This window comes from Gopherus flavomarginatus, chromosome 20 (assembly GCF_025201925.1).
Source record: "Gopherus flavomarginatus isolate rGopFla2 chromosome 20, rGopFla2.mat.asm, whole genome shotgun sequence".
Lineage (NCBI taxonomy): Eukaryota > Metazoa > Chordata > Testudines > Testudinidae > Gopherus > Gopherus flavomarginatus.
In genome coordinates this window covers 15,455,093-15,470,784 of record NC_066636.1, presented here as the reverse complement: position 1 = coordinate 15,470,784, position 15,692 = coordinate 15,455,093, and the positions used below count along the sequence as shown (strand labels likewise).

Genomic DNA, 15,692 nt, shown 5'->3' with positions numbered 1-15,692 from the left:
TGCTTTTGACTAAGCCAGCTGGGCTCCTCTTGCCCACAGCTGATCTGTGGCAAAGGCCACTCAACCCACGGCAGGGAACGCGGGATAACAAGCCCAGCCTGTTTGTTCGTCTGTCTGTTCCTAGAAATGTCAGTTTTTATTAAGGGTTTAATGGTGTCTTTGTTGCTCAGGGGAATGTACAGAACGTAGAAAATACACCACGCTTCACTGGACACACACAGCTGCAGTTTAGTGGTTTAGAACAGCTCCTCATGGACAGACGTTATCTGCACAGCGCGTGCCCAGAGCCTGCCATAGATACTGCTGTATCCACATACACACAGAGTGACCCGCTGGCCTGGTCCCTAGGGCACAGCCAGCCCTGGCTTGTCCTTAGGGGTAAGGCAGCCCAGTTTTGGGGCAGAGAGGAGGCCGTGGGAGATGGGGGTCCCAGCAGCAACCTGGGCAGGGGGTCCTCAATGTGGCACCTCCTGGCCTTGAGGCAGTCTCCCTTCCTCCAGGAGTCTTTGGCTGCTGGCAAGGGGCCCCAGAGGCACAGGGAGGTTACCGAGTGCATCGTCACAACAGGGTTAATCTGAAAATGGGCAGGGCAGGAGCAGAGACCTGGAGGGAGTGAGGGTGGCGGGGGGCACTGTGTGACATCATTTGTGCTCAGTCACGGGAAGAGACAAGAAAATGGCAAGAAGGGATGAAAGAGCAAAAGGGATGAATCCAAGGTAAAACCCCCCACGGAGGATGAAAACCCCTCCATCACCAAAGGGTTTGGAGCCGGGGGGCTGGGGGTGTCCCAGGATGGTGTAACTCCCACATGGTCGGTGGGGCAGGGAGCAGGGGCCATAGGGCAGACATCACAGTGCTGGGGGGGTGGGAGGGCAGATGCTGGCAGGCACCAGGGTGGGACTAGATGGTGCCCCTAGCTGCCCCTGCTTGAGGGAAGCCCCTGGGGAGTCGGGGGTTAAACCATCCTGCTGAATCCCAGAATCACTGATTGTGTCTTCAAATAAAAAATTACACCTGTGCCCGGGGCGCTGGGCAGGGGAGGTTTTTTTTTTACAGATGTTCACGCAGTGGAAGGTACCATACATAGGGGTTTCATGTCAGGGACGAGGGGCCCTGGCCATCCCATCCTCGTGGCTTCCATGTCTCGTCAGGCTCAGCGGCTGCTGGGAGTCCGGTCTCTCAGGCCAGGACATTGGGCGGCCATTTCTGTGAGGACCCTGTCCAAGGACCACACCCAAATCCTTGTAGAGTCCCCTAGCCTGAGGGCAGGGGCAGGCCCCGGAGGAGTTGGGGCCAGGATAAGAGAGGCCTCACTGGCAGCACCCTTCTCACCTGGGGCTGTCTCCTCTGCTCTGTCCCAGGCCTTTGTGTCACCTGGCTGGCTTGGGGCCATATGTGGTGCATGCAGACCCACAAGGCAGCTCCCTCCCTCATCCATACACAGTCCCAGGGCAGGTGCAACCTGGCACCTCTCACCAACCAGGCACCTGCTGGTGGGGCTGGCACTGCCCTCACACCAGCTATCTTAGAAGGGATGCCTGATTCTGCCTGGCAGTGTCTCGCCTGCAGTGCCAGTAGGGGCTAATGCCCCCATCCCAACTTGCCTCTGGTCTCTCCAAAGCTCCTACATGCTGCTCTGCACTGGGGTTCATGGAACCTCTGCAGCCGAGCCTAGAGAGAGGGAGCCCGTGCTGGTGTGCCATGGCCTAGCCCTGCCCCTCAGCCCGATGGACCAGAGAGCAGGCTCTCCGCAGAGTAGTGCTGAGAGGTGAAGCCAGGAGGAGGGGATGGTGGGGCAGGCTTCCTGGCCCCCTCCCTCAGGAAGCCGAGGGGGAGAGGCAGGACACCCTCTTCCTCAGTTTGGGGGTGTTCATCATTTTTCTGAGTCCATCTTGATGATGTTCATCAGGGCATTTTTGAAGCTGTTCTTGCTCGGGGACTTGACGGCGGGTTTGAGGCCGGTGGCCTCAGCCTCATCCCCCCTCAGTTCCATCTCGATGGTCATGACGACCTTTGAACTGCGGGGGGACTCGGCGCCTGCCTTGGGGGTACCTTCCCTGCCTGCTAACCGCTATTTCTTGTCCTTGCGGGACTCGCCCAGGCCGCCCTTGGATTTCTTCTCGCTGGCTGACTTGGTGCTCCGGCTATGGTCCAGCATGGCGTACAGGACAGGGGGCTGTGGGGGGAAGGAGAGCGGTGAGGCTGGCAGCTGCAGTGGGGCAGGAAGGCTGTGGCTGATGGGTAAACTCCACCCCCAAGTGTGTGGGGAGACACCAGCAGCAAACACTGTCAGGGCTGGCTTGGGGAAGCAGGGAGGCCTTAGTGTGCTGGGCCGTTTCCCAGGTCTGTAACCCTCCTTCCAGCCCCGCCGGCACTTGAGCCATGAGCCCGTGGGATGCTGGGAGACCTCGACTGCTGCTGAATTCAGGGGACCTAAGGGCAACCCACAGGATCAGGCCCAAACTTGGGACCTTTCTGTGGTCCCACTGGAGGCAGTGGGAGATTTACCAGTGACTTGAGGGAGAGCAGGTTACTTCCCTCTCTCCTTCCCGGGGCGCACTCCCACTGGCAGCCAAGGGCTCACTTGTTTTCCTTGTGGGGCTGGAGTGTGATGCTGGGAGCTGAGATAGGTGGGTTCTGCTCCCGCCTCCTGCTGCCTCACTGCTCCTCCCTGGGCCTGTGTTTCCCTGTCTGCAAAGGGGGACCCGGGTGCTTTACCCCCTTTGAGACCTGGGGCTGGTAGTAGCTCTGTTAGTGCTGTCCTGTGAGTCCCCCACCTCCCCCCCATCATGTTCTCTCGTGCTCACCTGGCGGCCTCGTTTTGATGAATCCTTGGCTGACCGCTGCAGTTTGCCTTTCTCCATAGCACTAAATAAGAACAGAAGTTGGTCAGCACTGCCTGTAAGATGCCTGATTCATAGATTCCATGGTTAGAAAGGACCATTATGACCGTCTAATCTGACCTCCTGGATAACACAGATCATGGGACTTCCCTGAATTAATTCCTGTTTGAAGTAGAGCACAGCTTCTAGGAAAACATCCCCTCTCAATTTAAAAATGGCCAGTGATGGAGAAACTCCCATGACCTTTGGCAAGTTCTTCCAATGGTTAATTACCCTCAGTGTTAAAAAAATTGCACATTGTTTCTACTCTGAATTTGTCTAGCTTCAACTTCCAGCCATTGGATCGTGTTAGGACATTGCTAGACTGAAGAGCCAGTTATTAAATATTTATTCCCCATGTAGGTACGTAAGAACATAAGAACAGCCATACCGGGTCAGACCAAAGGTCCATCTAGTCCAGTATCCTGTCTTCCGACAGTGGCCAATGTCATGTGTCTGTGAGCAAGTTACCTCTGAACTTTCTCTTTTTTAAGCTAAACAGGTTGAGCTCCTTGAATCAATCATTAGAAGGCACGTTTTCTAAACCATTCATTGTTCTCATGGATCTTCCCTTATGACCCCTCTCTAGTTTGTCAACATCTTTCTTGAACTGTGGACACCTGAACTGGATGCAGGACTCCAGCAGCCATCACACCAGTGCCAGATGCAGAGGTAAAATAACCTCCCTACTCCAGCTTGATATTCCCCTGTTGATGTATCCAAGAATTGCAGTGGCCCTTTTGGCCACAGCACCGCACTGGGAGCCCCAACCCCCAAATCTTTTGCAGAGTCTCCTATCCTGTAAACATGGCCTGCATTTCTTGCTCCTACATGTAGACACTAACATTTGACCATACTCAGATGCAGATTGTTTGCTTGTGTCCAGCCTGCCAAGCGATGCAGAGCAGAGCAGAGCAGAGCAGGGGCAACTGGACTCTGAATTGGCCAGGGGCTTCTGAAAGAAGCCACTGGCTTCACACCAGCCTCACTGTAGCTTCCCCACAGATCGCAGCAGGAACCAGTGCAGGAGGCAGGATGAGCATGGTCCTGACCTGTCCCCTGTCCCTGCCCTGCCATTACCCATCCCCTGAGTGAATTAGTCACCTCAGCCTTCCCCCTGCAGATACTCCCTAGGGGATGCCAGCCCAACATGCAGCCCCCAGCACAGCACTTCCCCCACCCCAGCCCCAACCCCACATCCCAGCACAGTGATCTCCTCACCCCCTGCACAGTGCTTCACCCTATGTTCCATCTCCCAGCACCCCAGCCCAGCCCACGCCATGCCCCTCCAGCACATCCCTACCTGAGTTGCCTCTGCAGCGTTGCCTGCCTCCTTAGCCAGCAATACCTGATGAGATAGCCTATCACCACCACAAGGATGACCAACCCCAGCACTCCTCCGATGACGGCCCCCAAGACCACACCGTACCTGGTGGGTACTGAGGAGGAGAGAGACCTGTTACCAAGGCACATGCCCTAGGACTCTGCCCCAAACTCCACTTTGGCTCAACCGCCAGATAGAGGCTGGAGGCCGGAAGCCCGGGGGGAGGGTCTCCGGCCTGGGTTCTGACTAGGATGGGCCCTCTCTGGCCTTAAAATCTGTGAAATCCATGGGGATTTGGCGGGGCCCTGAACATGGTTCCTTAGCAGTATTTATTATCTATAATACTATCGCACTGAATGACCAACTGAGAACAGACCTTCATTGTGCCAGGTGCTGAACAGATACAGGGAGCTCACAATCTGAATATACAATAGGTGGGAGGGGAAACTGAGGCATAGAGAGGGGATGGGGCTTGCCCAAGGTCGGTGGCACAGCTGGGATTACTACACACACAGGCACACCTGGAATGCTGCTCATGCTCAGAGCTGGGGAGGTGGGACAGCCTGAGATACATGGCTCCAGTTCAGCCCCCCCATGGTACTGCCTGGGGGTGGGCCACGTGTCATGGCTGTGTCAGATGAGTTATTTGGGGTCTCAGTGCTGCCCCTAGTGGCTGGAAGCAGACTAGCATGTAGCAGCATCATCCCGTGATTGCAGGTCCTTGCCAAGGTGTATTGAGGCAGCAGGACCTGTGGTGGGGCAGGGAACGGGGCTAGGGGGGTGCTGCCGGTCTTGCCATTGGCTTAACAAGAGGCTTCGCTCTTCAGAAGTTCCATTCTCCAACCACAGCCCACCATTCCCATCCCCCCACATTGGTAGGGGCCTTGGGATCTGCCCCCAAAACTCCAGGAGTTAGAGCGGCAAAAGTCCTGTTAGGTCACTACAGTCCCACAGCTGAGCGTCAGGGCAGGATTATTCCCTATGGGCTACTCCCCAAGGCCTTGTCCAGTGTTGTGGGCAGCACCTAGCACAAAGGGCCTACACTCCTGGCTGGGACCCTCAGGTGCTGCTGGAACATCAACAATGATCACTGGAAACACTGTCAGCCCCGCGCTGGACGTTATCTGCTCCAGGGCAGAGTTAAGGATGGAAAGGGCCATGGAAGGGATCTGTGTGCTAAATCTAGAGGGGGCATGAGGGGAGAGAGGACAGGGGGTGCAGAGGGTGGAGTTAAGGGGAGGTGGCAGGAGCATGGGCTCTCTGGCTGGCTTACTGAGGGGCTCAAAGGGGTGGGGGTGGCTCTGGACCATGCCAGGGTGTTGGGGGCAGAGTTAGGATAGCCCCGGGTCCCTTTCCTGGGAATCCCCAACTTGGGTGTGGCGCCTACGTGGTGCTGAGATTTCTCAGCCCCTGACTCCAGCAGGTGCTGAGGGAGTGCGGCTTTGTGCAGGATCGGGCCAGTAACTGCCAGCTTGAACGTGGCATGAGCAGAGAAGCTCCCCATAAGCTGGGTTTCCACATCCAGACCCCAGGCTGAGGCAGTCTGGAGTCACGTGTGGGTCTGAGGGGTGAGATGGGGTCATGTGTGAGTCTTGGGGGCGGGATAGGGCCACATAGGTCTCAGGGGCAGGGTGGGGTCATGTATGGCTCAAAGGGGCAGGACAGGACTACGTTTGAGTTGAGGGGCAGGGTGGGGCCACATGAGAGTCTGAGGGGTGGGATCAGATGTGGGGCACCCCAGATAACGAGGGGCAGGTGAGGAGGGTGTTGATGGTGTGACTGGAAGTTAGCAGGCTCCCACATCTCAGTGGGGCAGAGCCATGTGCCGAGCGCCTTCCCACCGTACCTTTCTCTAGGACATAGAGGGTGACCTGAGACGACTTGCCACCAATGTCGGGTGGGTTCTTCACGTCGCAGGTGAAGGTGCCGTTGTCGGTGTAGTCCAGGTTGCGGATGATGATGGAGCCGTCCTTGCGGTGTGGGTCCCCCACCCACTCCATGCGATTCTTGAAGGCGCCCACTTCATCAACGTAGGGCTGCCCCTTCACAAAGTGGAATATCTGGGGGAAGGCACAAGAGAGGGATGAGGATGCGAGCTAAGCTGGGGCAGAGCCTAGGGGATGGGATGGATGGATGCAGGGGCCTGGCCTGGGCCACCAGCCTCTTACTGAGATGGTGTCCTTGCCACTCTCTGGCTGGAACAGCCAGGTGATGGAGACATCTTCAGAGATCCACTCGCTGGACCAGAAGCTGCAGGCAAGGGTGACCTGTGATCCCACCGTGCCATGGACCTCCCGGTGTGTGTAAACGTGGATGGCCAGGGTCGGAGCCAGCACTGCAGGGAGACGAAGCCCAAGAGTCATTCCAGCCCCGCTGCCCAGGAGCAGATCCAAGCCAGCTCCTACCCACTGCTGAGCAGGTATGCTAGGCCCCTAGGCACCCTGCCCACATCTGCATGCGTGGGTGGGGAAGGGGCAAAATACCCAGCAGTGGAGAGTCCCAGCTAGTAAAGGACAGTTCTCTCTCCTTCCCAGCCCAGGGAAGCCCTGCCACAGCCCGGGGCTTTGGTGTCTCTGTGTCACACATGGAGCACAGTGACTTGCCCGAGGTCATGTAGCCAGGTAGTAGCAGAGCCACGACTGTAGCATAGACAGCTTGGATGCCACGCTGGTGCTTTACCCACAATGGGATCCTTCTCCCTGTACGTGGAGCCAAAGCATGGCACGGGGTGTCACACAGCTCCTGTCCAGGCAGTCAGAGGCTGGCCAGCCTGTGCAGTGGAAGGAGATGTTAGCAGCTCCTATGGGACTCCCTCTTACGATAGCCTGTGCAGTGGCGTAGGGCTATGCCACATGAGGGCACCATCTCTGTTACCGGTGGCATGCCCGGTGCTATGCTGGGCATGGAGAGTCTAGAGGGATGTCCATCCTCGGTGCCAGGTGGGGGTGTTAGCAGAAGCCCCTAGGCAATGCGGTCACTCTGAATTCTCTAGATGGGCTCAGACAGCCCTGACTCCCAGGCCAGCAGGCGCATTGCTCCCTCAGGAGGCCGTGTGCCCACCTTGGCACAGCCCTCACTGGAAACATGCCGGCTGGGGGGCAAAGGCCCCTTTGTTCCATTTTGGAGAATACACAAGGGCTGGGCCCTGACACTGGCCCATTGTCCCCACTGTGTATGGCTTTGTTCTGGTCTCCTCCCCTCCGCCTGGCCCAGCTCTGCTGGAGGAGGCTTTGGCGAGCTCACTGGGCTCTGGGTTGGGGGCCAGAACATTGCTGGGTTTGCTGGAGCCACTTGGGTGATGCTGAGCTGGCAGCTCAAAGGGGGAATTGTGCTCCAGACAAGCGCTCGCCCAGGCCTTTGTCCACCCCCGAGCTGACATTCCTGACAGTGGGGGGAGATTTCCCTGCTGTTCCACCCTGGCTGCCCAGCATGGAGTCTCACCCTCTCGTTGGCTTGAGGGGCAAGTCCTGGGCCAGACAGAGCAGCGGGGCCAGACACCCCTTAGGAATGTCTGTCCAGCCTGCACCAGCGCCCCTGGTTCGATAGCCATTCACAGCTGCATCCAGGCCGGTGGAAGCCGTGGCTGATACCTGCGGAGCCACTGCCTTCTGTGACCCATGTCTCTTCCCGCTCCCTAGTGCAGCCCTGTGAGAAATGAAGCCTCCTGCCCCCATGTCAATGCTGAGGGTGGGGCAGGGATTGTCAGAGGCGCTGGCTGGAGGCCAAGGCCCTACCGTGGCCTGGGCTGGGGCTCATCCTGGCTAGGAGAGGAGCTGAGGTTACCTGATGAGTGCTAGCTAAACTCCACTTCTTCCCTACTTCAGGTGCTGGGTGCCCCTTGTCGCTGGTTTTAGCCATGGCTCCTCCTAGGACCTGACTCAACCACCGCCCTTTAGCGAGACACACCCTAGCAGGGTGGTTTAGAGCTGCTGGGTCCCATTCCGTGCTTCTGCATGAGCTGGGCCCAGCCAGCACTCAGCTTTGCTCCTCTCTCTCCGCTATGGGCAGCAGATCCTGCCCAATGGAGCTGGTGGGAGCTGGCAGCTGGCCACAGCCGGGCAGGAGCCATGACACTCAACACGCCAAGAATGGGGCAGAAAGAGTCTGTGAAACCAAAGGACCCACAATTGCTCCCAGGCCACTGCCATGGGCAGCTGGGACCAGGAGCCAGGCCGGGCCCCTGGAGCTGATTGTGGGGAGAGTGGTGCTGCTGTAGCTCCAGATGTCTGAATTGGAAGGCTGTGCTGTGCTCCAGTAATGCAGACATTGCAGTCAGCCGCTGGCCTCACCTCATGTCACCGCAGCTAAAGGGGGCGTGCCCCTGCCCCACCCTGACTAAGGGGGTCAGGCCCTGCACCCCCAACCCACTTACACTGATCAGGCAGGCCAGCATTGTGGGGAAATGCCACTGTGCAGAATGGCGCACCAGGCCTGTGTCTCCCTTCCCTCCTGGACTGGCTGAAGCGGAAGGATGGGCCTGTGGGCAGGGTACTAACATAGGAGACCTGCCTTCAATTCCCTTCCCTGCTGCAGGCTCCCTGCGTAACCCTGGGCCAGTCACTGAGCTCACGGGGTTTCACTTCCTCTCCTGCCCTAAAACACTGATGTCTGAGACGTGAAAGGGCCTTGAGAAGCACCCAGAGCAGCTAGGAGCAGGGCTGGCTGAGGCTGGCATTCACGAAAGCGTCTTATCTGACACCTCTCTAAGGGTGGGTCGTGGCATTCTACCAAATACAAACTGAGCCATTGGGCCATAGGTCCGGGGGAAGGGTGGGAAATCACCACAGCTGACAGGTAGAGACAGCTCCAGGTGGTAAGAGGAGCCGGGGCATGTCTGCCAGGTGGCCAGTGCCAGCCTCGTGCTGCTCTCTGTACCACCCAGCCCAGCTCTCCTTGAGCTTGTGCCTGAGGAGCTTTCTGCAGTAAAATGTCCTTTTCCTGAAGATCACTAGGTCCTCACAGCTGGCAAGGGGGGCAGCTAATGACATTCCCCTGTGAACTAAGGGGACGCAAAGCCAGAGGCAGACACATGGGGCTGGGTGCGAACTCCCTCCCCAGATAGTGCCATAGAAGGGCCATTTTGGGTCTGAGGAGGGGAGGGGAAGCAAACTTTGCAGCATGGCAGGTGTTCTCTAGCTGGGTGCACTAGTGCCCCGTGCAGCACCGCAGGTGTGCTCTAGCTGGGTGCACTAGTGCCCTGTGCAGCACTGCAGGTGTGCTCTAGCTGGGTGCACTAGTGCCCCGTGCAGCATGGCAGGTGTTCTCTAGCTGGGTGCACTAGTGCCCCGTGCAGCACTGCAGGTGTGCTCTAGCTGGGTGCACTAGTGCCCCGTGCAGCACTGCAGGTGTGCTCTAGCTGGGTGCACTAGTGCCCTGTGCAGCACTGCAGGTGTGCTCTAGCTGGGTGCACTAGTGCCCTGTGCAGCACAGCAGGTGTGCTCTCCCTGAGTGCACTACTGCCCCATTCAGCACAGCAGGTGTGCTCTAGCTGGGTGCACTAGTGCCCCGTGCAGCACTGCAGGTGTGCTCTAGCTGGGTGCACTAGTGCCCCGGGCAGCACTGCAGGTGTGCTCTAGCTGGGTGCACTAGTGCCCCGTGCAGCACTGCAGGTGTGCTCTAGCTGGGTGCACTAGTGCCCTGTGCAGCACTGCAGGTGTGCTCTAGCTGGGTGCACTAGTGCCCTGTGCAGCACAGCAGGTGTGCTCTCCCTGAGTGCACTACTGCCCCATTCAGCACAGCAGGTGTGCTCTAGCTGGGTGCACTAGTGCCCTGTGCAGCACTGCAGGTGTGCTCTCCCTGGGTGCACTAGTGCCCCATTCAGCACAGCAGGTGTGCTCTAGCTGGGTGCACTAATGCCCCGTGCAGTTCGGCAGGTGTGTTTCTCCCAGGTGTACCTGGAGCCCTCTGTGGCAGAGCAGCTGTGCTAAGTGGGCTCCCTGGCAGTTCAGCAGCAGCAGAGTGGTTATGGGAAGTGCCAGCACACTGTAGTGTTTTAGCAAAATGTGGGGGGTACCAACCAGGTAGTCAGGCCTGTGTGTGCTCAGAGAAATGGAAGCTGCGGATTTAACTCCCCCTTCCACTCGTGCTCGCTAGCCATGGACGTGAGCGGAGAAAGGTGCCATCAGAGTTGCTCAACATGTGCTAGTGTCTGTGCAGCTGGGCCCCCGGGAGGGCAGGGGGAGAGGAGAAGGAAGAGCCAAGGGATGAGGTGCGTGAACCGCAGAGTGCAGGGTCCAGGCTGCCCAGCAGGAGAGAACATGGCCATTCTGCTCCCCAGACCCTGCCCACTGAGAACCTCTAACAATGCACATGTTAGGGACCAAACCCTTGCATCCTCCTGGGAGGCAGTCAGGATCATCACTGCACAGATGGGGAAACAGAGTCATGGGATGTGTCTGTGTGTGTGACTTGCTCCCAAGGCTACAGAGCAGGTTGGTCAACCAGCTTCCTCTGTGATGCTGCAGGTACTGCATTAGGCACAGAGTGGATCACATGGGCTGCCCAGACTGCACTGGCTTCTTGGCTGCTTCCAGTTTGCAGGATGGAAACTCTGCGAAGCCCAAAGTGAGCCCCCTCCCAGCCCTGTGCCATGGAGGCAGCTCAGACCGGCTGGGATGATGATCTTATGAAGAGGTGAGGCCCGACCCCTGAGATGCTCAAGAGTCTGACTCTGCTGGCTCTCCTGACCCCGCTATGGTGTGATTCACCTGCAGGGTTGGATTGCAGTGTTTATGTGCAGCTAAACCCTGGGGTAGTTGAACCCTCGGGGCCAGGGGTGGTGGTCTCCCTGACCTTTGCCATTCCAGGGTCATGGTTTTCAGTGGGTGGGAGTTTCATAGAATCAGAGAATGTTAGGGTTGGAAGGGACCTCAGGAGGTCATCTAGTCCAATCCCCTGCTCAAAACAGGACCAATCCCCAGCTAAATCATCTCAGCCAGGGCTTTGTCAAGCCAGGCCTTAAAAACCTCTAAGGCAGGAGATTCCACCACCTCCCTAGGTAACCCATTCCAGTGCTTCACCACCCTCCTAGGGAAAAAGTTTTTCCTAATATCCAACCTAAACCTCCTGCACTGCAATTTGAAACCGTTACTCCTTGTTCTGTCATCTGCTACCACTGAGAACAGTCTAGATCCATCCTCTTTGGACAGGGCCGGCTCCAGGGGTTTTGCCGCCCCAAGCAGCCAAAAAATCCCCCAAAACCTGCGATCGTGATCTGCGGCAATTCAGCAGTAGGTCCTTCACTCCGAGCAGGAGTGAGGGACCCTCCGCCGAATTGCCACCGAATACCTGAAAGTGCCGCCCCGTTCCGGAGTTGCCACCCCAAGCACCTGCTTGATAAGCTTGTGCCTGGAGCTGGCCCTGTCTTTGGAACCCCCTTTCAGGTAGTTGAAAGCAGCCATCAAATCCCCCCTCATCCTTCTCTTCTGCAGACTAAACAATCCCAGTTCCCTCAGCCTCTCCTCATAAGTCATATGCTCCAGCCCCCTAAACATTTTTGTTGCCCTCCACTGGACTCTCCAATTTTCCACATCCTTCTTGTAGTGTGCGGCTCAAAACTGGACACAGTGCTCCAGATGAGGCCTCACCAGTGTCGAATAGAGGGGAATGATCATGTCCCTTGATCTGCTGGCAATGCCCCTACTTATACAGCCCAAAATGCCGTTAGCCTTCTTGGCAACAAGGGCACACTGTTGACTCATATCCAGCTTCTCGTCCACTGTAATCCCTAGGTCCTTTTCTGCAGAACTGCTGCCCAGCCATTTGGTCCGTAGTCTGTAGCAGTGGAACGGATTCTTCCGTCCTAAGTGCAGGACTCTGCACTTGTCCTTGCTGAATCTCATCAGATTTATTTTGACCAAGTCCTCTAATTTGTCTAGATCCTTCTGTATCCTATCCCTACCCTCCAGTGTATCTACCGTTCCTCCTAGTTTAGTGTCAGTTTGGCAGAACTGTTCTCCTGCTCCAAGGGACACTGTCATCTGGGCCTGGAGGCTGTGATGGGTGCATTTCAAAGTCTATAATAAATCAGTGGCGAAGCCAGGAATAGAACCCAGGAGTTTTGGTGGCTGCTGCCTCCTCTCACCACTAGACCCTGTTCCTTGTGTGGGCATTTTCACCAGTGCACAGTGGCTGTAAATGCAGTCACACCAGTGTAGTGGCACTGTTCACTGGTGTAAATGGCAGCCCAAGGGGCAGGATGATGGTGAATTAGCCCTCAAGGACCCTCAGCAGGTGTAACTTAGTCTAGTGCCGATGGTGGCCCATGGAGTGGGGCTGAATCACATCAGTGGGGGATCTGGCTCATTATTCTCAAACCCAGGCAGGGACCGAGCTCAGCTAGACATGGGCGAGTTCTCTTCTGCTCTGCATGGCCTGTGCTGAATGGCTGGGAGCTCCTGGTGCCATCGCCAGGCAGGCACTGCTCTGGCGGGACACAGGGCTGTGCCTCGTGTCTGTGAGCCTTCAAGCTGTCAGGACAGGAGGAAAGCAAAGGATAGGAGAAGGGGGATCTTCCCACATGGGTCTCCCCAACCCCCGCTCCATTGGGAGAGCAAGGAGCACAGGTTCGTTCACATTGTAGCCAGGCTGCAGCCTGAGCCAAAAGGCCTCCAGGAAGCTGGCACTGGAACCTGGGCTGGGGGAAGAACTAAGGGGCAAGGAACCAATGAGGGCCAATGCTGTTCTGCCTGGGCTGTGGCCCTGACCACTGGGCTGCAGCCTGATGCTGCCTGGAGAGACACAGAGCCAAACATCCCCGACTGGCCCAAGGAAAAGAGATTCCAAAGGCAAACCCTGCTCTGCGATAAAGGCAGGAGCTGGCAGTGGGCGTGTTCCAGAGACATGGTAGTCAGTGATTGGGGGGCTGGCAGGAGCACACTGCGGCTCCATCCTCTGAGGCATTCTCTGAGTCAGGGGCCTGCCTCTTCCCTGTCTTCTCCTCACCCTGCGGGGAGGAAGATGGGAACTGGACAGCTAATCTTGATGAAGGAGATGGGATCATAGGAGAAACTGACCTGTGGAACTCACTGCTGCATGAGCTGGCTAGCAAGACACACCCTGCAGCTAGAACCCCGCCAGGTTCTACACTGATTACGGCTGACATGGACCATTTGGTTAATCAGAGAGAGGAAACTTCATGCTCCAGGGTGTGAGCTGATCACACTGGGGTCAAGAAGGGGTTTTCCCATCACCATGTGCAAGCCTGCCCAAAGGTCCCGGTACCACAGAAGGCAGGACAGGAGTAGATAGAAACCTGGCTTAGTCCAGTAATATTTATAGATTCATTGATTCCCAGCGGATGAACTGGTTCTAGCTTCATGCATTATTTGTAATATCAGACAACGTAGACCAAGGAGCTGCAGGACATGGGACTAGATACACCAGTGATCTGAGTTCATATGGCAGGAGAAGGGATAAAAAACTATATGGATCGACTGTCCATTCTGGCACAGCAGCTCCTATGCTCTGATAGCTAACGGAGAGGTGCCTTGGGATGCTGCGCATGCCATGTCACTGCTGGGAGGAGGGCCAGATTGTTACAGGGATTTAGAAGCCTTGTGGGATTTTTAAAAACACTTCAGTGCCCACTAGGCACCTAAATACCTTTACCAGTCTGGCCCTGAGAGACTGCTACAGCCCGGGATGTGTCAGCCTGTTACACCCTCCCCTGACAGAAATGGGATCTGTTACCAGCTTCCAATGAACAGAAACGTGTGCTGATGTGACAATGGCAGCCCGCCCAGGCCCAGACCAGGGGCCCAAGGAGAGGGAGAGGGGACCGCCCCTGCAGCTGCCCCCAAAAGCCAGCACTCTGAGCAGCTGGATCCTGTCTCTGCCCCACAGGATTGGAGGGAGGTTGGTGGGAAATGCAGTGAGAGAGCCAGGAACCGTGCCACGTGGGAATGCATGGAATGAAACACGCCAGAGGATTCAGCCCAGTGTGCGCCAGTACCCTAGCCAGAGCTGGGTTCTTGCCCCAGCCCCCAGCCGGTGATGGGGGAGGCATCTCCCAGGGCTGGTGCAGGATTCTTTCCTCCTCTCTGTGCCCAAGGACTGCAGGGCTCTCTGGACAGAAGGGAACCAGACGTGCCAGGGGGTCATTGACTCAAAGCAACGAGGCAGCTCAAGGCTAAAGATGCAGTTGTAATGCTTCAAACAGTCCCTGGAGCCATCCTGCTCCAGCCCCACCTCTGGCTCCTCTGACTCCAGAGACCCCCATGAAATGCTCTGCCCACCCAGATCTTCCCCACTAATGTCACCAGCTCCTTTGCATGCGCCCTTCCATACAGGGCAGCTGGGTCCCTGGCAGCGTCGAGGAGAGGCCCAGAGTTTCATGCAGCTGGGCTCCGTTTCTGTGGCCTGGGTAAAACTTTGGGAACCTCTGGGTGGAAAGTGCAGGGGAAACTCCGGCTGTATGAGTGGCTCCTGGAGCAGCAGGAACCTTCCTGGAGAGGGTGCAGGCACAGCCCGGCCTGCTCGTTTTCCAGGGGCAGCCACTACCAGTCTAACAGTCACAAAACTCATCTCCCCGGCAACCGAACCCCTGGCACTGCTGCTCCACAACAGCCTCTCATCCTCTGCCTCCCTCTCCCAGCCCCACGTGGCTTCTGGTTACTGCCGAGACATGCACCTTGCAGGGCAGGGCCCACTCCCACCATGTGCCTCGCCAACCCGCTGGTCTCTCTGGGAAGAGAGAACAGCTCCCCACCCCCCGGGAGAAGCCACTTACCCAGTGCAGAAAACAGGGAAGCGACCAGCACGAGGCTCCCACTCCCCAAAGCACCTTGGGACCACATAGCTTCCAGTTACTGTATGACTCCTAGAGGCATGGGCGAGCCAGCAGTGGGGCCGAGAGTTCCTCGCCGAAGGATGGCTGGAGAGTGGCCCCTGGGTTTAAAAACAGCCAGAGCTTCAGTGATGCAGGGTCTGCAAAATGCCTGGGCCAATGGGAGCCTGGCATCTGGGGCGGTGGGGGAAAGAGAGAGAGAGGAACAAAACTGAAAGGGGGATTTTGTTTGGCATGTGTGAGCGAGTGGTAAACACACTGTGGGCACACAGCCACCTTTGTCAGGCAGCATTCTCTGCGGCCGCGTAGGGGCCATTGCAGCCCCCAGGAGGAATGCAGTGTGAGCCAGAGGGCAGGAGCATGGCAAACACTGGCAGTCAGACAAATCTCAGTCCCTGAAACAGCTGGATCCATCGGCGGCAAAGAGCAAAGCGAGGAGCCCTGGGGTAAATTACCTGCCCAGCTCTATTTTCAACCCTGAGCACCTGCGCTCCTCGTTGCTGCAGTGCCACATGCAGGGCTGGCAGGCAGGACACAGTCCTGGTCCCCCTGCCTCTCCAGGGGGCTTCCCTCTCGTGGGCACATCACAGCCATACAAAGTGCTGAAAAGAAAAGCAAGCAGCCACTCTGACCTCCCTGAGCTGGTGAAGGCCCTTTACACTTGGCCTGAGCCCTGAGCCACCAGCTGGGACCTTGTTGC

General features: G+C 57.2%; 1 protein-coding gene across 1 annotated transcript; it reads right to left on the bottom strand.

Annotated features, from left to right (window-relative positions):
* Positions 1-208: 208 nt before the first annotated feature.
* MPZ (myelin protein zero) lies at positions 209-15,141 on the bottom strand. The gene is given in 6 exon segments (XM_050929929.1): positions 209-2,176; positions 2,808-2,868; positions 4,186-4,321; positions 6,053-6,266; positions 6,375-6,541; positions 14,936-15,141. Coding segments are annotated over 6 exon segments (948 nt in total). The 5' UTR covers positions 15,003-15,141; the 3' UTR covers positions 209-1,873.
* Positions 15,142-15,692: the final 551 nt, after the last annotated feature.